At 38.9% G+C, this 24733-nt stretch overlaps 2 protein-coding genes across 4 annotated transcripts; one reads left to right on the top strand and one right to left on the bottom strand.

Moving 5' to 3' along the window:
* Positions 1-678: 678 nt before the first annotated feature.
* On the top strand, positions 679-16449 carry firrm (fignl1 interacting regulator of recombination and mitosis). The gene is made up of 25 exons (XM_028587099.1): positions 679-884; positions 1138-1265; positions 1693-1732; positions 1835-1923; positions 2380-2484; positions 2663-2803; positions 3622-3784; positions 4263-4347; positions 4859-4997; positions 5394-5483; positions 5632-5696; positions 5781-5929; positions 7669-7798; positions 8335-8521; positions 10132-10214; positions 10420-10471; positions 11033-11122; positions 12229-12414; positions 13530-13649; positions 13750-13845; positions 14130-14240; positions 14755-14859; positions 14942-15022; positions 15106-15252; positions 16076-16449. The coding sequence occupies exons 2-25, from the start codon at positions 1170-1172 to the stop codon at positions 16280-16282; spliced, it is 2757 nt and encodes a 918-aa protein (XP_028442900.1). The 5' UTR covers positions 679-884; positions 1138-1169; the 3' UTR covers positions 16283-16449.
* Positions 16450-16648: 199 nt separating this feature from the next.
* scyl3 (SCY1-like, kinase-like 3) lies at positions 16649-22999 on the bottom strand. Of its 3 annotated transcripts, none has more exons than XM_028587100.1 (14): positions 22716-22999; positions 22397-22575; positions 21890-22075; positions 21316-21429; positions 21056-21112; positions 20864-20966; positions 20630-20741; positions 20461-20538; positions 20091-20230; positions 19724-19914; positions 19175-19346; positions 18793-18897; positions 17905-18692; positions 16649-17212 (listed from the first exon to the last, which is right to left on the bottom strand). In XM_028587100.1, exons 2-14 carry the CDS (start codon positions 22559-22561, stop codon positions 17150-17152), a joined length of 2274 nt encoding a protein of 757 aa, XP_028442901.1. In that variant the 5' UTR covers positions 22562-22575; positions 22716-22999; the 3' UTR covers positions 16649-17149. The 3 variants fall into 3 exon arrangements, with proteins under 3 accessions (XP_028442901.1, XP_028442903.1, XP_028442902.1); XM_028587102.1 differs by having other exon boundaries at positions 22397-22581; XM_028587101.1 differs by having other exon boundaries at positions 22397-22589.
* Between the last annotated feature and the right edge of the window lie 1734 nt (positions 23000-24733).

The raw sequence follows: 24733 nt of genomic DNA on the forward strand, positions 1-24733 counted from the left end.
CAAAACGTTGGCTCTTTTTTTAAATAATCAATGCAGTTTTCTTCTTCTTTGGAATCATTATATATTATTTACAGATATACAATACAGTATTAGTACGCATTTGAGGCTTCACTTACAGTAATACAGAATATATCTTTTTATATGTCACAGCCTCATAGTGACGTTTTTTTTGTTGAAAAAATGCAGTTTACAAAAAATCAGGTAAGCAATGATAGCACGTGAACAACAAGTGCACAAACTTATGAAAATAATAAAATATATATACATATAAACATATGAAGCAATATAATATATATAAAAATATATTTAAAAAAATAAATAACACATTATAAACAACAACAAAAAAAAAGTATAAGAAGACATACATTTACCGTTAGTCAGAGGTTTCAGGGGGAAAAAAGCTTTTTGTTATCAAACGTTCTAAGTGACTTCAGTGGAGATTTAAATTCTATAAGAAAAGGTACACAATTATGAGATGAGTTACAGAATTTCTGCTTGTGGATTTAGAATTTTGCATACAGAATAACAAAATGTAATACTCAAGAGCACCATTATCTGAATTATCATAGAAACAGATGATAAAGGAGTAGATAAAGTTGGTGGGTTCATAGTGACGGTTGTTATTTACAGCGCTTTGCAATCATTGCGTTATTTCAACCAATCAGAGTGAGGGCGGATGAGTAGCTTTGCTCACTACGTCACATCCGATTCAAACAGCGACGCGCGGTGTTTCTATCCGTTTCTATCCCACAATCAATTTTTTGGCTGCTTTCTGGCTGCTCTATTTAGCTAGTCGTTAACAAATATACAATGGTGCCGTTGTAAGAAACAAACGCGTAGGTGTGACTGTACGCTTCTGAACAGAACATACTGTCTCGTTTCTGGTAAGAAAAAGCTATATCTACCTATCCAAATTAACACTAACGTTACCAGGCTAACGTTAAATGTTACCTTTAGCAAAACATACCGCAGAAAATACACACGTTGGCCTCAAGTGTCTCTAGTCCAAACAACTACAGAACTAGTCTAAAAACATCATCTTTGGGACGAAAATACAAATAAAGTTATTGTGCTAAATGAAGTCACTTGGAGTGACTCACTCGGTGACATTGTTCTAAAACTTTGTTTGGTTGTCAGTGTTCCTGGCTCCCCCGGTGACTGCTGTCATCATGTCCCAGACCAACACTTCTCTCCTGGACGAGGTGGTGCAATGGAGTCAGGAAACCTGTCGCCAGAAGCTCAAGACTGTCCTGCCAAAACTCACTATATCCTCTTAAACGGAACTCGGTTTATTATTGTGATATCATAATTTATGGCATCATACGAGTGCTTTCTATAAGAAGAGTTCAGTGATATCCTGGTCTTGTAAAGTTTTGAAATGCACGAAAGAGTGGAACAGCATGGGGGAAAATACGATTAGAGATTAGTTCTATAGTTTAATATACATTTCTATTGAATTTACCTTTTTAATGAGGGGGAGGCAGAGTGCCTGTTCTTATGAATATAATGGGAAAAAAGCCCTCCCAATATGATAATGTTTGGTTAACATTTGTTTTGGTATTTTCTGGGTAAGTTTGCGTTTTGCTCATCTATTTTTTTTTCCTCACTATTGCAAGCATGATATATTTGTCAGGTTTATACATTGGACATGAATTTGCTGTAAATGCTGTTGTTTTCCTTGACTATTTGCACTCTTTGCATAATAACTCTGAGAGTTGGGATGATCATATACGTAAGTTTGTTGCACAATTTGTAATTACAAACAGCTTACTTTGTGCCTCAAGTACTATTTGTGCTCTAATTATGAACTGTCTTAAAAACAACATCCCTACAGGTATACTGAAGATCATTACAGACATGTTCCTCCCTCATATTGGTTTGTCTGAGCTAGAAGATGAGTGCTTCTCCAAGATCTTACCAAAGGTAAACAACATGATAAATGCATATTGTCTTCAGGACTTATTATGTGAATACCGTTACTTGCATTTGTTAAATAGCACAGAGTGTATGGAGGTCATGGGAAACATCCTTAAATTATATTTTATCTAAACTCCAGGCTGTTAAAGAACAACATAATATTTAGTTATTTAAACAGCTTCTATAACATTTTACATCTTAAGTAACTAATCATTTCCGATGTCTGAAGAGGATGACCTTTTTAAAACTATTATTATTATTAACTATTTCAGACAGTGACTTTTTTTAGCAGAATTAGTCACACTAAATCTATGCCTTAAGAAAGATTTCTTGTGATTGTAGGAATTTTTGATAGAACTATAGTTGTCTTGTGAATAACTGGTACATATACATCTTCCCTTAAAAGTGTATTGATTTGTCTGTGTGACTCTTTCTGTCCTCATCTGTCACAAATGTCTGCAGGCGGTGACGATGTTTGACGGCATGATGAAAGAAATCTCAGACCAAGTTGGAGGGCTGTCCAGTCAAAACACTGAACTGTGTTCCTTACTAAGGAACATTCTGCAGGTCCTATTATATTATATAATTGCTGACTTAGTTATTACATGTAAATGCTGTTCATTTCGAAATGGTAAAATTAGTACTTTACAAGTTTATGATCTACATTGATATATATTTTCTGAAAAACATAGTTGTCACTTCATTCCTTACCAATATTTTAATAAGATCCTCTTATCTATTTCAGGCAATGATGCAGATTATTGATGCACTATCCACATGTGTGCGTCACATTGGCACATTTGAGGAAGCCCCTGACTTGGATGCTATCCGCTCGTTACCAACTTGTATCCTGAAAGTCCTGAGGGAAACCTTTCAGCACTGCAAGGTTGGTGTGTTTAGTTTACCGCTGGCTGACATTTTAACTGTATGCAGAGGTCACTCCCAATCTGTATTGCATGTTTTTATGCAACTTTAATTATGCTGTGCCATAATTGCTATAATTATGGCTTAATGCTTTTTATTTGTAACAATATTTTTAATACAATGATAATGCTATTATTAATCAGAATGAATTATAAAGATATATAAGATAACTATGTTATTACGTACAGGAGATGCGTTAAGTAAAATGAATTGTTTAAATGTTGTGATTAATAACTTGAGTTGTTGGACTAAAATAATTATACACAGTGAATTCAGATCTAACCTCATGTGGTGCAAGATTAGTTTATGCATAGGGATCATTTCAGTTTTTATTTAAAACAAACTTTTGGGAATTTATAAGTGTTTGTTTTGACTATTTTAAAATGGTTAAAATTGGATTTGAAACATTTTAGTAATTCCAAAGTCCAGGCGACACTGAAATAAAAAAAATTTAAAATACCACTTGTAGCACAAACATACCTAGAGGGACTTAGCAGCTCATTTGTACTTCCTCCTCATTTAGCTGTTTCTTGTGTTTGCAATCTTTTATTACCAGGCAGAAGTATTATCTGAGGTGTAAACAGCTTAAGAGGACCTCGCTAACTGGTCTTTATGTAGCAGGAAACACAACCACTTAGGGATGCATGAGAACATAAAATTCAGTCCCAAATGCATTTAAATCAATCTTCATCTTAAGAATTATTTTTATTTATTTTGTTTGTATGAACATCTATGAAAATGAAAACAATGAGTTTAAGCATAACTCTATGTTGTCTTAAGGAGAGTGAGGTGGTTTACTGTGGCCGTCTGTCCCTGGTGGCCGACCTGTTGCAGGGACTCTTCAAGGAGGCCTACTCCCTGCAGAAGGGTTTGTTGGAGCTGCTGGACAGGATCTCCCTGGACAGCAGTGCCTCAGAGGAAGAGGTCTCTGACATTGTAACAGGTGGGAGTTTGTGTATGCATTAGAACTGGGCAATATATCGATATTATATCAATATCATCATGATATGAGACTAGATATCGTCTTAGAGTTTGGATATTGTAATATGACATAATTGTTGTCTTTTCCTGGTTTTAAAGGCTGCATTACAGTAAAGTGATGTTGTTTTCTGAACTTACCAGACTGTTGTCACTGTTCTATTATTTGCCTGTACCCACTTAGTCATTATATCCACATTAGTGATGATTATTTATCAAAAATCTAATTTTGTGAAAGCACCAATAGTCAACACTACAATATCGTCTCTGTATCGATATTGAGATGTTTGGTAAAAAATATTGTGATACTTGATTTTCTCCATATTGCCCAGCCCTAATATGCATCTGTCTGTTTTCCACTGCCACACCCTTTGTTATTAAGCCCTACAGTTGTACCTGTATACATTCAATGCAAGTTTTTTTTATTTTTTTATCTTCCTCAGTGATTCACAACCTGCTGGATATCTGCTCTATTATCTCCAACCTGGACATAGCACTTCATGCAAACACATGGAAATTCCTCATCAAGTCAGTACAGCAGACACTCATGTTGACACTAGAGGTGTGAATCTTCACTGATCTCCCGATTCAATTACGATTATCATGTCTTCGATTCGATGCATCACGATGCGTCAAATAAATGTTTCTATTCAAGCCATATTTAATATATATTATTATTATTATTTAATTCATAGCTTTTCAAGCTTCAAAAACAAAACATTCTGCAGTGCTCTAATACTAAATAAATTGAATACATGAAACTACAGCACTGAGCACCTGGCACTTCCTGAATGTGCAAAACGTAACAGAATATGTAAACAGAAATGTTTTTAGGCCTACATTAAATTGTAAACTGAAATTGATTATGAGCCTGTTGATTATCGATGCAGCATCGTCCATGTCCACTATTCGATGCATTGATTATTTATTTGATTAATTTCAACACCTCTAGTTGACACCTATGTTGTGTTACTACATGCATCACTTTGGTATAAGAGCCGGATGGATTTAATAATTACTTTCGGTTACTTCTGTTCAGACAGAGTCTGAAATACCAGTCATTGGTGGAGGAACATCTACATCATGCTGACATCAGCAACAGCCTGTGTGACAACCTGTTGGCCTCCTTCCACAATTGTGTGGAGCTGGCTGAACAGATTAAACATGCTGGTCTGCAGGTAGGGAAGTTCTGATTGGTAGTAGCAAAAAAGGATTATTTATAGCTTTTTAGCGGCTTTTTACAGTTTCACAGATGCAGGTCTATTAAATGAGTATGAAGTTTTGTTTTCTTTAAAATTTGAAAAAATTTTGTGTTGGGAGTTTTAAGAGTATGAACTTATTTGTCTTTAACCGTTTTAGCGTAAGCTCAATATGAAAAATGTGAATGTGGTGGCCCAAGTACAGTACATTCCTTATTTGAACTAGATTCACAACAATGGTGGATATTTATTTGTGGGGTTTTCCTCTGCTATACCCCTTTTTGTTCTAAAAAAGAAAAAGTGACACTTGGGTTTATTAAAGTAGACTTGATCTTTGTCACCTTTTTGCATTGATGCTCTTTTGTCCTTTTAAAGGAAGCAACACAAAGCCCAGAATACAAGCTGTTCCAGAAAACTGCAAAGATGTGTAGATTTTTTGCCAACACTTTGGTTCATTACATAAAGGTACTGAAAATCAGGATCTTCTTGACTTCCTTTCGACTTTATAAAAACAATACACCATCTCTATGTCTGCTACATACTGTATTCCATTCTCTCTTCATAATACAAAACTGCTGATCTTACATACCATCATTCCTTATCTTTTCTACAGGAATTTAAATTTTTTCTGACAAAGTATTGTTACTGCTTTCATCAACTCTACCTCCAGATCATCAGGTATGTGTGGTTTTAAGTAGCAGATTCAGACTACAGTTTAACCTTTTAGTTGACAATTATGAGTAGCACATTCTCGTCTTTCAGTAAGTTCCCTCCCAGCTTGTGTGCTCCAACACTGCCCTCGGCTCTGTCCGAGGAGCTGAATGCTGCAGCTCTGGTTCCCATGGATGCCCTCGTGCTCCAGCTGTTGCCTTTAAGGCCCTTTGCCGAAGTTGTCCTCCAGCAGGAACTGCGTAAGTATAAAGCTTTTTTAAAGCTCTTTTCCCAGATTCTCTGTTTCCCTTTGCAGTAGAGACATTGTTTTATATACTTTTCTGTGATGAGCGGGTGCCAATTCCTCATTCTAATGCCATAAAGTATGTACTAGTAATGTGCACTATTTTGGCAGTGTTATACAATAAATATTGTATTACATGTTCAATGTAATTGTAACTGAAAATAATAGAAGTCTGACTTGTGGCGATGGACATGAATCAAATTGTGGCTTTGGAAAAATAGCTCTCAATTTTGCAAACTTAACAAATAGGGCAATGTTAGTTAAAGGAACACGCCGACTTATTGGGAATTTAGCTTATTCACCGTAACCCCCAGAGTTAGACAAGTCGATACATATCCTTCTCATCTCCGTGCGTGCTGTAATGCTGTCTGATGGCTCCAGCGGCGTCAGGCCAGCACAGAACATGCAGGTGAATGGTTCCAGTAATCCTACTGCTCCGAATAAGTGACAAAATAACGCCAACATGTTCCTATTTATATGTTGTGATTTATAGAGTCACAGCATGTACAAAAAACAAAGTAACATGAGACACAGCCGTCTTCTAACTGTAAACAAACTGGGAACTATATTCTCAAGTGGAAGAATATAGTACTTGGGCGGAGTGATATGCTCGCAGCAAGCCTGTCTGAGAATATAGTTCCCGGTTTGTTTGCTGTTAGAAGATGGCTGTGTCTCATGTTACGTTGTTTTTTGTACACGCTGTGTCTATACAAATCACAACATGTAAATAGGAACATGTTGGCGTTATTTTGTCACTTTTGTCACAATTTGGAGCAGTAGGCTAGTTGGAACCAGTTACCTGCAGGATCTGTGCTGGGCTGTTTTAATGCTGGAACCGTCAGACAGCGTTACAGCACGCACGGAGATGAGAAGGGTATGTATCGACTTGTCTTACTCTGGGGGTTACGGTGAATAAGCTAAATTCCCAATAAGTCGGCGTGTTCCTTTAAGGCTATTCTACCTGCTTTTTGTTTTATTTTCTAAACGGTTGCTGGAGGAGTTTCACCACCATCCATAATTCTTTTCTTCAGCTCTGTGAGACAATGGTGTCCATGTTCTATTTCAATAACTGTTTTATATCCATTTTACCTACTGTTAGGGTGACAATGTAATATCTGTCCAGGTCCTACAGATGAAAGCTTTTTGGCACATTAACCGTAATGTGTGTCTAATCACAACTCTAGTTTTGGTTGAAATAAACATAGTTTAGATGTGAAAATATGTTGGCTCGATATACGCTAAAAGTATTGTTTTTTTTACATGGAGTCTGGTTGGTTTAGCTAGTGACCTCAGAACTGTTTCTGGTTAAACAAAAAGGTCTTCAAGAGGTTTTAAAAAGGCCTATCTCTGTAGGGATCATTTCCATAATGTTGTCAGACACTAACCTAAGCCTTTCACTGGCAAATAAAGCACTTATAGTGGACCAAATTGACAATGCACATTTGCCAAATAGGGTTACATTGCAGCCAGGTCTGTGGCTGCCGGTTACAGCGCTCACGCTTAATACTGGACCAGTTTCAAAGATTGTTGTTTCAGTCACTTACACACACAAACATAGGAAAATAGGTTACAGGTTGAAAAAAACAGTAGTTACCCTTTTAAAGGAAGGTTGTCATCTTGTTTCTTGCAGCTGACTTGTGCCACAAAACATGCAACATACAATCCAGTACTGTCCGTTGCCTTGTTTGTCTTCAGGGTTAACTCCTGAACATGAGCTTCCTCAGAGTCTTTTGCTGGTGAGCGTCCTGGGTCAGCTCCCCTCCCAACCAGAAGAGGTGCTGCAGCTTTGGTACACTGGCAGCAAGTTCTTAGAGGAAACACCCAGGTAATGAATGGGGAGTTTGCTGTCATCAACTGAATTTTGTTGTTGTTGAAATATTTGGCTGCAGAGAATAGCAGTTAACTCTAGAACTGGCTGGCATGATATTGGTTAATGATGGATGGATTATTAATGACTCAAACCACTTTATTCACAATTGTATCCATTTTAGCTCCAACGTAACTGATAACATGATTTGTATTCAGATTTCTTTTAGAATGCATTCCGAATAAGTATTAAAAAGATTATTATAAAACACAAGGACCTGCTGTATATAGGTAAGGTGAGATAGAACACACTGCACAGCACGGAATATTGAGTGTGGGAAATATTTAAGAATAATTATAATCATTCAACCTTTGCTTTGTATACATAATGATATTGGTATCATATTTAGCAGTAATTGAACCCAAGGACATTATAGCTTTGAAAAGAAGCATCATAGATAGTGATTTAGGACTTTAAGAATTTAAGAGTTAAATATTGAATATGCATGTATCTAAATGAGACATGAAGAGTATGTCCACCCCCTCTGTCTCCAGGCTTCCTCTCTACCAGGCCATGTTCGCTAGTTTCAGGCGATGCTACACTGAGCGTCAGGTACCTGTGCTGCTGCCAGGGGTGATGATGAAGGGTCAGGCCCAGGTCCAGGTCACTCTACACAACCACATCTGTGTGCAACTCTGTGCCAGTGTGGCTGCGCTCCCCCCGGTGTACTTCCACGTGCTGGTGAGGTCTAAACATGTAACCACATACAGTACAGGCCAAAAGTTTGGACACACCTTCTCATTCAATGTGTTTCTTTATTTTCAACCCTTGGTGTTCTCTCAATGAGCTTCATGAGGTAGCCACCTGAAATGGTTTTCACTTCACAGGTGTGCTTTGTCAGGGTTAATTAGTGGAAGTTTTTCCCTTATTAATAAAAAAAGCAAAGGGTGGCTACTTTAAAGAATCTAAAATATAAGACATGTTTTCAGTTATTTCACACTTTTTTGTTAAGTACATAATTCCATATGTGTTCATTCATAGTCTTGATGCCTTCATGAAAATAAAAAGGAAACGCATTGAATGAGAAAGTGTGTCCAAACTTTTGGCCTGTACTGTACACTGTATCAGAAGCAGCATCAGTAGAAGAGATTTGACACTGTTTTGCTGATAATGTTGACTACAATCCATTGTGTATGTTTTGGTTCAGGCATCGTCCCTACCAACTTCCCACCACACTGGACACAAAAACCAAGCAATTGCCCATTTTTTAAGTGGTAGAAAATAGGAATGCATATTGAGTTTGACAAAACAGGATGGGAGTTGGGGAGCGATAGAGAAAGCAAACCTAAACTAAATGTGAAACCAGACATTCTTTCTTTTTCACTTTTTTATCTTCAGGCCTCTTATATCCTGCCGTTGGGTTTCATCATCAAACCTCTGGAGAGAATGTTGTGCTCTTTCTTTATGAAGTAGTAGTAGTCACGTAGCACGCTTATTTGGCAGAATCTGCTGAAATGTAATCAGCCAGAGGAACCCCACTGGCAAGCCATCTTGAAAATAATCTAGAATGTTTGCTATAAACAGGATTTGTGTAGTTGCGGGTGTGGTGCTTGGCAACAGTGGGGGCCGACCTTCGCACAACAGGGTTACAATCAAACTTGCCAAGATTTGTCTTCAATCCATTTGTCCTGAGTCTCTCATGGACATGACCTGACCTCAAACCCATCTGTAGATGGATGCTTGCCATGAGTTTGACATTATCTGAGTTACTTTACTAATAATAACTGATGTTTGTTGTAATTAGAGCCCTACCGATATGTGGGAAGCCAAGGCATTATTGGCCAATATTGTTTTATCACAGATACTGTATTTCCATACTGGCAAATATGCATTAACATTCATAGGCTGCATTGTATCATTATTTTATGGAATTCAGCTTTAATATATTTGTTTTGTATGTTTGTATTTACTGTTACTGTCAACTTTGATTAAAAAAAAATTTATTATTCAAGCATAAAATAACCAGCCAACATGTAATCATGTTAAAAAATTATATTGGCCTTTATGTGCTTTTAAGTTTTTTTACTCTCAAACAATGAACTAGATATCTGCATACAAATGAAGTAGTTGTTGGATTCTAGTTTAAAGTAATTTTTTATTTTGGATATCTAATCCCAATCTGGCCATTGGCGGTTGGGGTGCAGGATTTCCCGTCATTCAGTGCAAGTTCTTTCACTTTCGTTTTCTCCTTTTCAATTCAATTTCATGGTAGGTCTCCTGTGTTTTCTGCCGTTTACACCCTCCTTCTTTCCTGTCTCTCTGACTTCCCCTCTTCTTTATCCGTTTGCCAGGAGCGATGTTTGGTTGATACTGTACTGCAGGCTGATACTCAGACAGCTCTACTGGCAACAGATGTGTGGTGCTTTACAGCACGGTGAGAGTGTGTTTTCAAATATATCATTAGCATTAGGAAAAGCGTACACGGTGCAGCTGTATTTTGATCAGGGTATGCTACAGTATCCCAGCATTTCAGGCACCTTTTCAGCCCCTGTTTCACCAAAGTCTTGTAAACATTTTTTACAAATACAGTTTCTGCACTATATTGAATAAACTGCTTATATTGTCTTCTCTTCTTACAGGTATGGGACAGCAGAACTCTGTCTACATCATGTCCTCCTCGTTGCTCAGCTGGTGGGTAGAGACCAGGAAAATACACAATACGGTTTAGAGAGAATACATTTTGTGGTCTTGTTTATTTTGATTTAAAAAGAGAGTTAACGGCTAATAGCACTTTACAACCCATTTTGTAGACATGAATTATAAAGATGCTCAGTAGACGTTCACATTGTAGACTTGTTATATTTTTCAGACATAATTTACAGGATCTCATCCCAAAATCTTTGCTCTCACCATCTTGTCACTACACGGTCATGGATGTTCATCCATGTCAGTAACCTCTTCCTGAGCACTTTCTAAAATATCTCTAAATCCACTTAATCTCTCTCTGTAGGGTTATTAGTATGTGGTCCTTTGTGTTTACTGTGGCACCCCAACAGAGGTGACAATTGGTATTGTTGGACCTTTGCATAACCTGTTACGTCATCAGATTAGGCTGGATCCTGCTCTTTTCCACATGTCCCCCCTCCTTCAGTTCTCCACCTTTCTTCTCCCCTGATGCCCTGTTGATTTTACTCCTTCTGAGCCTTCACACTGTTCCTCACCTCCTCTCTGCTTCTCACTGTTCTCCCCTAGGTGAAAGCTTGCACCACTGAGTGTTACAAGTCGGTCCACCTGGGCCTGCTGCTCAAACGCATGGTTTTCCTCATGACGCCGAACCACCAGGTTAGAAACGCCGGGAACTGAAATTAAAATTAGTTTTCTATTGAAATACACTCATAAACGAAGTACACATGCTTACTACCATCCCATTTGACACTTCAGCCAATATTCATGAACACTGAAAGGCCATATAAGATGAAAGATGGAGAAATCATTGGAATAGTGACTTAAATATTGAAAATTGTGTATTCGATTTATATCTAACAGTTATACAGTACTGACAAAAAAATGAGTGTCTATTTTGAATATCATTCTGTGTACCGTTTGCACTGTTTTTTAAACCTTCCAGAATGAAAGGGGTTTAAAAGGTCACATTCTCTTGTTATAGCCTTAAAAGAGAACAACGGCCATTTTCAAAATGAATACATGTTATTCCTACGGTCTAAGACAGTCCAAAAATATTGGTAAACATGAAACAACTCTGAATTGGGAAATATGTTATAGATGACACAGAGCACCCAGGGGAATGTTCTGAGCATATGGGAACATTGTCTTTTTCAGACCTGAGAACACTACATAAAATAAAGCTCATTTGGGTATAAAAAATAAAAACAGATTCATTGCCTATGGATCAGCTCCAGACAAATATTGATTGAACTTTCCTCAGCAATGGAAATGACGTACTAGAACTTTTAATTTAAGTGGTGTTCCCTTTTAAACATTTAGAGGTGTTGGGACTCATGTTTATATTGTGTCACACAAAACGGGGCCGTTTATTTTATATACATACAGATATGTTTTTACATTTTATAAACCTATAGGTGACATGACAAATCAACAAAGTAAGGTGCTGGGTCACAAGAAGATTCTACAAATCTCGGGAACCTTTCTTGAAGTGATGAACACTATTCTTCCAAAAGATATTTACTTTTTTACTATTATATTATATATTATATTATTATATTATTATATTTACTTTTTTTACTATGTCAGTATGTCATCTGTACCATCCCCCAGACCACTACCAGTCTAGAGTCATAGTTTCTGGTTTTGGATGACACTTGTTGATTGTGCCCATATAATAAAAAAGAAAACACATCCACCAGTACAAGATCATGACCTTGATATCAGGTGATTTTTCTTTCATCTGAAGTGTTTTGTTTTCCCAGATGGAGCTGGTAGCGTGTTTCCCACCCTCTGAGGTGGAAAACCTTCCAGTGTGGCGACACGTCCTCCTCAGAGCTCTTTCACATGATGCCCGCCACCGTGTAGAGACGGACATCATCGGCCTTACTCAAAAAGCTCTGACCGCCTGGCAGAACGGAGGGTACAAACTAGGACAAGTGGACAAAGTGGTGAGGACATCCTCAGATACGGGTTGTAGCTGGAGGGCAATCTTAACCAGTCAGTGCTATTTGTTAATGTCACTGTAGAGGACGGTCTGTTGGTTTTTATCTTCACCTAGCATAAATGAGTAGTGGGTTAATGTCTGCTTTGTGCTCAAGTGAACAAGACGCCATAAATGTGCAAAGACACAACTAGCAATTCTAAAATATCTAAGTGACGGATGTGGAATACTTACTCATGTAAACTCTGCATAGATGTTATTTCAAATATGTGAGATAAGGGTAAATGGTGTTAATGTGCATTTACTGTCCGTTTTACTTCTGAATGTAACAAGGAAAATGTAGTGATTGTGATCTCTATTACATGGAGAGAAAAAGGGCAGTACAAACATCAAGGGCAAGGCTGCCACATAATGTCTGACCTTGTGCACTTAAGAGAGTGGATAGATGACAAATGACCACAACAAGTGGTATCAAGAGTATGATTGTAAGATAAACTCCCATTGTTGAAAACCGATGGCGCAGATAAAGGAGAGGTCACCAATACTCTGTCCTTATTAAAGTGAGAGCCAAAATGTTCTCACTCTTTCTCCTCCTTTTGAGGTTACATGGATGTTTTTATGAAGTTTTAAGTCTTGACAGCATAATAACACTTATTGCACTGAATTATACATTTATTGCTTTTATCATATTGTGTAACTTATCCTCGCCTTTTATGATTTGTCAGTCTGTAAGCATGAATAGGGTTTGACAGAATATAATTCATTTGATACCTTATGCAGGATATAAAACATAATTGTCAAAAGCTGTTAAAACTCAGACGTGAGAATTTAGCCTTCATTGTCTTGAGATGGTTTGGACCATGAAAGTTAGTGTGGAATGTTCTTGATTTCATTTATTGTTGACCCATAAATGACCTGTCCTTTCATCCACCTTTTAATAATTGTAAAAAATAATCTTACTGCTTGAGGGTGTTGCAGCGTATTATACAGTCACGTTGTCCAGCTGATTGTCCGGAAAAAACTTGCCAGACTGATTAAATCCAGCCAAGAAAACAATAAAAGGAAGCAGGGTGGGGAATTGTGCACAAAATGTTGTGTTTTCATAGTCCCTCCTGTCTCCAGAACATGGTGCTGTTATCCCTCCTAGCGGTGGTCCGGGTGCAATCATCTCCTGAGGAACAGTGTGTGTTGTCTGCAATAAGGATAATCACACAGCTCTGGTTACGAATGAGTCCGGACCAGGTGAGATCTAAATACACGCACACGCGCACACGCATATGCACACGCACACACGTGTAGTACAAATACATGACTATTATCCCTGTAACCTGTCATACTTCAGGTGCAGACCCACCCTGCGCTCCAGTGCACTCTGCAGCTGCTCCTGTCAATATCAGCCATTTTAGTGAAAAACCTTGAACCTCAAGTCATTTGTCAGGTATGCTGTTAGTTATCACAGTTAACATTGAACAAATGAAGAATGGAGAACACTTCTTTTGATGTGTGTGTGTGTGTGTGTGTGTGTGTGTGTGTGTGTGTGTGTGTGTGTGTGTGTGTGTGTGTGTGTGTGTGTGTGTGTGTGTGTGTGTGTGTGTGTGTGTGTGTGTGTGTGTGTGTGTGTGTGTGTGTGTGTGTGTGTGTGTGTGTGTGTGTGTGTGTGTGTGTGTGTGTGTGTGTGTGTGTGTGTGTGTGTGTGTGTGTGTGTGTGTGTGTCCCACCCAGGCTCTGTTGTGTGTGGATGCTGTGGTGTCTCAGAAGTGTGCAGGTCAGCTGCTGGCCGCTCTGCAGTTCCTTTCTTCTTTGGGAAAGATTTTTGTCCCTCCGGACAGCCAGGTAGTGAGACCAGATTATTGCAAATGCCTTTACGTTCTTTGCGCTCCTTATTCAATTATTCTACTGCTGTTCTCATTGTAAGTCACTCTGAACATCTTTGACCCTGCAAGACTTACGAGTGAGTCCATACGTAATGGGGTTGATTGGGGTTGAAGAGGTACATTAAAATTTTTATCTTCCAGTTGTTTGGTATTTGCAAAAAAAATACCAATCATTTGTAGTTTCCCAATTTAGTTGCTTCTCTCTCGTGTTCATGAAGTAAATAATTTTGTGTTGTCAAGTAATGCAGTTTGAAACATCCATCTTTGGTTTCTTGCATAATATATGCATTTCTCATTATTTTTGACATTTCATAAACTAAATAAATGTAATAATAATCATTAGTTGAAACTGGAGATACATTTGAATTTGAATTCTGAATTTGCTAAATTCTGAAGTCTACAATGTAAATTCTGTAATGTAATGTCTGTTATTCTTATATTTTCTCTTTCATACCAACTTTTTTGTTCCACAGAATCAAATTCTTCCGAGGCTCAGTAACCTGTTTGGAGTCCTGTTGGCTGACAGATCCTGGCTGCTACATCAGCACGCCCTGGAGGCCTTTTCTCAGTTTGCAGAGGTATGGCCGCAACGCAATAGCTGTAATCTTATATACAGTTTATGCCTCATCACAAACTTAATGTGTCCTTTTGGTTTTTAAGATTACAAACCATGAAGAGGTCATTTCCCTGAGTTTGGGTGTAGAAGATACCAAGACGAAGGTGGTGAACTATCTTAGCAAGGTAAGGGGATGCCGACGTATTGCGACGAAGATCAACTTGGAATAAAACATACGGATGTAAACAAGTCTGTGCTTTGTTTGTAGACTGTTAATGCACAGGAAGATGTGGAGTCACGGCTACACAGGCTCAAGCTGGAGACGGCCGTTATTGAGCAACACAACGAGAGGCTGGAGAACAACAAAGAAAATGCTTCAAACAAACCGGCTGCTGAAGCTGTTGCCCATTCAGAGGTTCGTGGTGTCATTAAGTTCAATTAAAACTTCATTCACAGGCTTCATGAATATGCATGACCACGCACTCTGTTGCTTCACATTTATACTGTCAAGGCCACTCTGAGGGGCAGCTGGCCAGTACAACACTACCTCCTAGTGTACATCCACCACTAGGAGGTAGTGGCGTTCTTATTTTTTTGTATTTTGATAGTTGACTAAAAACACTTGAAAAGAGAGAGGGGGATTATAGGTAATTAAAGTCCTTATAATGGTCTCTAAAAAAACATTTAGGCAATATTTTTATATTTATATATACACACACACACTGTGGGATTAACAAGTAATCAAAAGAGTGGAGTGTTATGGCAAAATTACTGAGTGGGAAGTTTAGTCTTGAAACCAGGTGATGTAATGTATCACACGAGGGCACCCTTGAGGGCTCATGGGCAGGGGGTGATAAGCTGCATAACTTCAGTCTCCTGTCTGACTATGAAGGTTACTGCATTCTTTCTTTCATGTATAAATGATACCTGTTTTCTGTGCCTGTTGAGGCTTCTTTCACTGCACTCTATTATATATTTTTTTTATAAATGTATCAATATGTGAGATTTTAGTGTTTGTAATCCTGACATTTGATATATTTCTAGTAGCACAGTCCAAACTTTCCTTAGCAATAACACCAGCACGTTAAAATAGTATATTTATTTACCAAAGTACTTCAGTAAAATTATTACATCATTTTCTGTTCAGCAAGTCAAAATTTCATTTGTACAAGCAAGATTTCTGTCTTGTTTGATGTAAAATGTAATCACGTTGATGTACAATTCCCCCTCCCTCTCAGCCATGCCCAAAGAGAGCTCGGCAGGAGACCAGTGCAGAGGAGTACAGCCGCTACATCCAGACAGCTGAGAGTGCTTTGAAAGCCCTTCAGGCTCTCACCGAAGATAAAGCCAACACTACTGAACCACCGCCACCGTGGCTGGAATCCAGACTACAGGAGCTCCAGACCCTCATTACCCACATCAGCACAGCCAGACACCCAACGTAGCCCTTCTCTAGTCCCAAATCTATTGATTTCATGTATAGAAAACTTAATTAACCACAGTCTGGTCCTGTCAAAGTCTGTATAACCTTTGCTGCTGAAAAGTCTCTTCAGTTTTAAAACCAGTAAGTTTTGATTGATGTTATTGTTTATTAAACTTGTTTGAATACAAACTTTGTTTTTATTTAGCACTAACTTAGTTATAAAAAGTATGCCTGAACAAATTCCTGTATTGATATTGGCTAGAATAGAAGCTTTTTCTGTCAGCTTGTTTTATAAAAGTCCAAGTTAAGGACTAGCTGTCAGTAGTCCAGAACAATTGCAATTACTTCATAAATATAAATCTAACATATCTTATAAAACAAAACAGGGTCATATTTGATACAGCAAAATCTTTACTTCACCAGCAACCAAAAGCTAATAAATTACGTAATTTCTATTGTACAGTTATTCAAAGTGCAAGCCTTTGTAAGTCTATCCTTGCCAAAAAAAGTATATCTTGATTTTCATGCCAGGTGTGAAGTTGGCACATACAAAAAAAAGAAGTTGAGAAGCAGATGAAAACAAGATGACATTCACCTCTGATTAGGATTTTCATTCATTTCGAGGTGACTAGTATCAGTTGGCAAACAATTAAACATGGCATCATTTGTCCAAGTCCAGCACCATCCTATAAGCTTCCAATCCTTTCAGTAACTTAATGAACAGACTGATAATATCCGGGAACCAACAGAATAGGTTATAAAAAGTCTCAGCCCATCATTATCTTACTGCATCATGCAGTTAACATCCAGCTGACTCTGAAATGCGCAGTTGAGTTTGTGAGTTAGTGTTCAAGTCTTTTTGCTCCAGATGAAGCAGACGGCTCAAACATCACCAGACAGTCTCTTCCTCCCAGTTCAGGTCATCTCCATCTCCCCAGCCATCGGTTTCAGTCTTAGAGAGAAAAAGACAAAGAAGAAAAAAAAAAAAATCATTTTTAAATCTTTCATGCCTCATTGCCTTGGCAATCATTAATAAAGACAGGAAAGGTCACTTTTTAAACATGGATTAAACAAACTTGTACATTCCTTCTCATCTTTTTGGCTTATACTTCACTGCATTTGTATTTCTAATGTCTTTGAGTTTGCCGTTTTACATAACACATTTCGAACTGCTTGGTTACACTTATGTAGGTTGTAAAAATAGTGCATTTACTATACTAGTAGATTATTTTTCTAATCCCATATTTGTACTTGTAAAATACTATATAGTTTTATCTCTTCAGGCCACTAAAAACTAAATGAAACCATCTGAGAAGAAAAAAAAGACACGCACATCCCAATGCCCAATAGGATAGGTACTGGATCAAACAAATGTGTGGATCTACTTTGTTTCTAGAAAAAAAAAAAAAGCTTCTCACAATTCAAAACATGCATCCCCAGTGATAAGGAGTTACAACTAAGCAGACATTGCTTCATATTAAGGGAGCAGAAGGACAAGTCTACATTGATTGGCAGCTCTGGTTCTAATCGTACAGTCCAGTAACATTTTTCTGTCCTACTTCCACCTTAGAAACCTGAGTTAATCAAAATCCCGGAAAATAAAAGTAAGACAAAAAAACTCAACACACCACCAGACACACTCACCTCAGTCAGGTTGGCAACTGCGAACTTGGCAGTGAGTGTTACAGTATCGATGGATGAGTCAACCTGCAGAGTTTTAGGGATTTCGGAAGAGGCTCTAGACAGTCCAGCGTCGCTCACACTGCTCTCGTCCAGTGGCAGCAGAGCTGGAGAGGACAGTTTGATGTCCGGCACCATGTCTGCAAACAAATCCAGCTCTGGGTCCGGCGCTTTCTTTTTCTTCACCTTAATGGTGAACTCCTCCCCAAGACCTCCTCTCCCACCATTCTTTCGTGGCACTCTAGGTTTGGGCTTGGGGTTCAGTGGGTTGTGCGAGTCGCTCTCTTCTTGAGCCCAGCCATCGCAGGAAGTGGTCTTGCTCTGTGTGGATTGTCGCAGTGTTGAGGTCAACTTGAGGGGTTTGGAGGCACCCAGCGTCACAGCTTCCGGATCATCAGGCGTAGAAGCGTTGCCTCTGGGCGCCGTGAGTATAACTGGGTCTGATAAAGGAGCTGTAGGGGAGAGATCTGAGGTAGGGTCAGTGTCCTCAAAGTTGTCCCACGGCTCGTCTTCCAAGTGTGGGCGCGAGAGTGGCAGTCTGCCGCTGTCTGGACCTTCTCTCTCTGAGGCCTGAATGTGGATCTGGACTGACTGTCCAGATCTGCTCTCGCTCTCTTCAGGGTCGCTCCAGTCGGGCCAGTCCTCCGCTGGACCTTCAAGTCTGTCAGGCTGCTCTGGGCTGGGTGACAGCGGCTCCATCTCACGGTCCTGATGAAAGCCGTTCAAAGGTAGAGACATCTGTCTACTGACCTCTGAAACGTGTGACAAACAGAGACAGACTGAGATTCAGACACAGCAACGTCAAACTGTGAATTAAACTAAAAATATTAGTGTGGGTGGGGGGGGTAATACCTGATTTTTGGCCTTCAGTCCCCGACGGTCTGGGGAACAAATTCAAGACCTTTGAAGGCTGGGCCATCTGAGGGTGGGGGCCTCCAACTATATGGACAGGTGAAGCTAAAGAATAGATTCAAGTAAGATTAGTGCTGACCAAATGTTTATTATAACTTAAGAGTTTTTTTCTGAATGATAGATGACCCTTGCTAACCGATACTTAACGGCTAACCGACAGGCAGTCTACTACTGTATACCTTCAGCTTATCCAGAATACTGCAGCAAGGTCAGTTTGACCCTCCCTGTACTGGTTTTACCTGTACTACACTGCTGTATTTTGGAATTCCTATCTATAGCAGCTTTCATTGTTATTGTCATTATTTAGGTCGGTGTTGCTCACTTTCAGGAGTGACCTCTGTAGACTTGGTGAAGTTGGGTGTGGTGCGTTTAAAGACCTTGGTCCTCTCTCCACCAACCACCACCTGAGCCCCCAACAAGGGCACCAACACTGCCAGACTCTGCAGCGTCATGGCAACCAGGGAATCATTGGTGTCTCTCATTCCTAACAAAACCTGCAGCCAGGAAAAAAAAAAAAACTAAATTATCGAACAAAGAGAATTGCATAAGGAAATTTAGGCCTACCCTTAAATGTTACACACGTTACATTATTCTTGTACGGGGCATTCTTATATATCATAATCCAATTTTAGATATTGAAGGAACCGGGTTTGGAGTGAAGCCAGGCTAGCTGTACCCCCTGCTTCCAGTCTTTATGCTAAGCTAAGCTAAGCTTCTCCTGGCTCTAACAACATAAGTAATGCTTAAACATGAGAGGGATAGTGCTCTCTAAGCATATTTCCCAAAATGGCGAACTATTCCTTTAAAACTTAGCTCAGTGTTTCTCATTGATCTCAAAGTTATAAATGCTGCTGCTGTGTCGGCACTCCACCTGAGGTAGGATCTGGTTTTTGAGTTCATCGTGGGAGAAGTACTCGGCGTAGATGTGGATGTGAGCCAGCAACACGATCCGGATGTGTTCCTCGTTGATCTTGAAGTGCTTGAGAAGCTGAGGAATCACGTGTTTACGGTAAAGGGACAAAGACAGCAGGCATTCTTCATCGTTACCGCCGCCACCGGAATCTGTCCGTACGTACAAAAAACAGAAGAGGAGCATGAGCAACCACCACGTACAGTTTCACAACAACAATTATGCCTGGCAGAATGCTTCTTTCTCTTTGGTAGGGAATTAAAAATCTGAGTTATTATTAGCAGTAACAGTACAAGTTCAGAAAGAGTTCAACAAAATGCCATCCTACCCTTCTTTGGCCTTAGAAGATGAGGCAGGAAGCTTTTCACAGCCATGGGTTCTGCAAAAACAAGAGAGTTGAGGAGTTTGGGGACAAGGCGTGAAGCTATCAGCTCTTCAGGGAGACTCTGGACCCGATCTAGAAGAAACCTACACAGACAAACACACAATGAGCATGTTAAGGGGATCCTTGGAAAAATGGGGTATTATTATTAAAATGAAATATAAGAATTATACATAATTTAAGTAAGGGAATATATAAGAAACACTATTTAAACTTTCCAATTGTCTACCTACAAATCAGAGCAGTATATTTAACTAAAAGTCTATATATAACTTTTGTTTTTTAAAAAGACCATTTGACAAGTAAATATTCTCACTTAAAGAATTCATTCTTTTCTTCTTCCGTCTTCATGGTCAAGCTCTTCAGAAAATTCCTCACTTCCAAAAAGTCGTTCCTATTAATAGAAAAAATATGCAGCGTTTCTAAAAACAAAATCATTTTCAGTAAGTACTGATGACAGCAGAAGCAAACATAACCACACTTACCTGAAAAAGTCATGAGTCAGCAGGGAGCTGAGTGGGGGTCGAGACAAGGGGTCAGAGTTCAGCAGGCCCGTCTGCAGAGTCTTCTGCAGACTGTCGTACAGCTCGTGTGACACTGGAAACGACAGAGGAAAGAGAAGGATGAACAAGTGCATGAGGAGGTACCTGGATGTACTGATAACATTAGACAAGATGCAACATTACGGTTGAGGTCATTAGTAGCACCACTCTGCTCACCGTAGCCATCCAGGAGAGGGATGAGGGTCTCTACGATCATTCCAAAAGAGAAAGAGTCCCGAGAGTGAGCATTTTTATCCGGAAGCATTTTAAAGCCCTCAACCTGTCAACAACATGTTTCACGAGAACTTGTGAACAAAAAGACTTTTCGAAGTTCTTCCAGTTTTCCTTCGCAACCTTTAATCCGCTTACCTGCTCTTCTGCTGGAACGCAGCTGGCCTCTCTCACGTTCTGAATGCTTGCAAGAAACTGAGAATATGAAGAAAATGAAATATCAAAACATAAAACAGTTTACAAATATCATAACATAGGTACTTTTAATTTGTGGAAGAACCAAAATAAATGACACACACACACACACACAGACACACACACACACACACAGACACACAGACACACACACACACACCTCTGCCTCTTGGATACATTCTACCTACAATTCAATTTCTCACCTCAGGCGTTGCTTCAGAGAACTTGCAGACAGTCTCCATCCCTCCCAGTTTCCAATGACCGTCTTCACCGACAAATACAGATGAAATGCAGACGTTGTTGTGGCTTGATTTGCCCTGGTGGTTGAGGAAGACAAGTTAGGAATTAATTCACAGACAGACACCAAGCTACAACTACTGTAAAACATGAACACGTAAGTGTTGTCTTTTCCTGGTTTTAAAGGCTGCATTACAGTAAAGTGATGTCATTTTCTGAACTTACCAGACTTTTGTAACTGTTCTATTATTTGCCTTTACCCACTTAGTCATTTTATCCACATCACTGATGATTATTTATCAAAAAATGTCATTGTGTAAATATTTTGTGAAAGCACCATAGTCAACAATACAATATTGTTGATATTTGATTTTCTCCATATCGCCCAGCCCTACACCTCAGTAGTTACGTTTCATAATGATGCCTTCTGGCCAACTTGTTTGTCTTTCTCTCAATCATTACCCATCACATCATAATCACATGCGTTAAGAAAATTGTGCATGGGGCACTTGCAACTCCTCCATGCTTCTTTTTGCTCACCCTCTCGTGCAGAAACACAAGTGCCTGCAGGAGGTCGTAGATGCCTGCGCAAATTTCCTCTGGGGAGAGGCTGTCCAGCAGCAGTTCCAGAGGCTGTACACGCTCTGTCACCAAGTGGATGTCGCCGTCCTGCACTGAGCAGGACAGGAAACGCAGCAGACATGGGTGCCTCAAGGTCTTCAGGTGCTGCAGGAAATGAAGTTTCTTTATTTCCCTTTTTTATTTTAAAAAGTACATGTCATGCAGCTGATGGGAAGCTCCATGAGTAGGAACTGATTATGCAGCCTTGAGTGCCAAAGCCACAAAAAAGCAATTTAACTCAAGTACACATTGCTGACAATGGAAGGCTGCGATACATAATTTGGTGATACTGGTTTTATAGAAATGGTATGTCATGATGATGATAATAGCGAATTTGGTGGTAGGTCTCCTAAACGAGCAGAAACACATTTGCTTCTGCAACGGCCGGTGTGATATTATATCAGGATGAGGCTTCGGTATAACTACCTTGGCAGCTTTGTTGACTTTATCCTCATTGCCCCGCTTGTGAACAAACACGGACGCAGGCTTTCCATCCTGGAGCTTCGCCGAGTACATGGTGAGTCCGGAGGGTAGGGTCAGAAGCGGCTCCTCCAGGGTGAAGCTCCGCAACGCGCTGCTCTCCGCACCCATGGCCGCGCTTGTTCCTGGACCCGGGGGCCAATGTGGGGAAACAGAGGTACATAACACACGCAAGCCAAACGTGATATGTGGCAATTCGAGGTTGTCAGTCGTTAAGCATGCAAATATAAAGGAGTATTACAGAGTGAAGTTGACACACTGATACCTGTTTCACTGTACTTGATGTACCGCTGCTGTGTGAGAAGTTAGCTAGTTGTCTAACGTTAGCTGACTAACCTCGGCGCTACGTTAGCCAGCTCGTCATTGCTATGCCTGTCGGTTGCCCTTCGGCCTCCAAACAACCATGCTAAACGCGGCGTGGCGCAAAATTAAATATGTAATTTTACAAAATGACCAAACTGTAAACAACATAAATTTCTATTCACTTGTTGACGAATTAACGATGCTAACGTGGAACGAAAGCTGCGCTGTAAACATGGACTCTTCCGGTAAAAGACGGAACCACAGAGCAGGGGACTGTGTTACTTTAAAATATGTAAGAAATTAGTCACTGAGGCTTATTTGCTTAACGTTAAGGTTATTTGTATAACGTTAAGGTTTTGAAAAATATTTTTTATAATTCAGCAGACTCATATCACTCAGGCATTAAATATTACATTAATCCTAAATTTTAAAATAATACAAAAGCACCAACACCCCTGCTTTAAAAGCTAATGGTTGCATCCAAGGTGGTGTGAGACAACGCAGGTGTGTGCGCGGAAAGGTGGCTACCATATGGTGACTAAAATGAAAATAGAACGATCCAAAATCGATTTTAAAAATGTCCTTGGTCTTGGGAGATTATCAGCTACATTGCAGATGATAATTCTACCGCAGGGTCGTGAACTGCATGTGGTGATTAAAGGGACACACTATACCATGACTATCATTTTTTTCGACATATTATACTATGACCTTTTTCAATATACTACACTATGATTATTTTTTTTTAACATTCTATACTATGATTTTTTCGACATACTATGACTTTTTATTTTTGGGCATTTCTGCCTTTATTAGATAGGAAAGCTGAGATATGAAGGGGGAGTGGTAGCCTACTATGACCTTTTATTGTACTTAAAATACTATGATTTTTAATAATTCTTTGGACAAACTATACTATAACTTTTTGTATCACTTTTGTTCAATCATCTAAGTATATTTTTCAGTAGTTGTTCCGGCATTTTTTTAATCTTTGCTATCTTATTTTATTTCATCTTATTTTTCTATCTATTTTATTATTTGTAGTATATTTCTTGTATTTTCGGTTTGTGTGTGAGTGAGTATGTGTATGTCCTGTGTAACTTGCTACTTGCTGCTTAATTTCCCAATCTATCTATCTATCTATCTATCTATCTATCTATCTATCTATCTATCTATCTTGTCATCATACGATAATATGACTTAGTCAATTTACTTTTTTATCACTTTTTTGACATACTATACTATGACTTTTTTATATACTATACTAAGATCTTCTTAACATTCTATATGATTTTTTTCATCATGCTATACTATGACTTTTTGATAACTTTTTCAACATGCTATACTATGATTTTTTGATCACTTTTTTCAACATACTATACTATGACTTTTTATCACTTTTTTTCAATATACTATACAATGACTATTTTTGACATACTATACTATGACTTTTTCTATCTACTATACTTAGGGTGACCACCATATTTCCCAGAACTAAAACCGGGACACTTTGCGCGTGACCGTAGTGCTCGTGCACGCACACACTTTTTAATGTGAACATGTGCCAGGCCAGGTCAGACATAGACACAGACAGATTAGACACAATTTTGCCAACAGCACACATAGGCCTACTGCTCACAACATAATGGGCTATCTCGGTTAATATTCATGAATTTTCTTGGTATGTAGCCAGTAGCCTACATATCTAAGAAATAATATTAAAAGACATTGCGTGAGTTTCGTGGGGGACCAACTTTATTTTTCAGAATTATTCTTTTGGAAAATGCACCCACTGAACTTGTGAAAAGGTATTTTTCATTGCATGGCACTAAATGAATTATTTGGAACTGCTTTCACAGGCTTGAACTAAAGTTATGGGAACACTTTACGGTAAGAGTACATGAATTATGAATTAATGCATGAATTAATTCATGATTTGTGCATTACTTCATTCCTTTATATTGTATGAATCATCAGGAA

This window comes from Perca flavescens, chromosome 9 (genome assembly GCF_004354835.1).
Source record: "Perca flavescens isolate YP-PL-M2 chromosome 9, PFLA_1.0, whole genome shotgun sequence".
In the NCBI taxonomy this organism is placed as follows: Eukaryota; Metazoa; Chordata; class Actinopteri; order Perciformes; family Percidae; genus Perca; species Perca flavescens.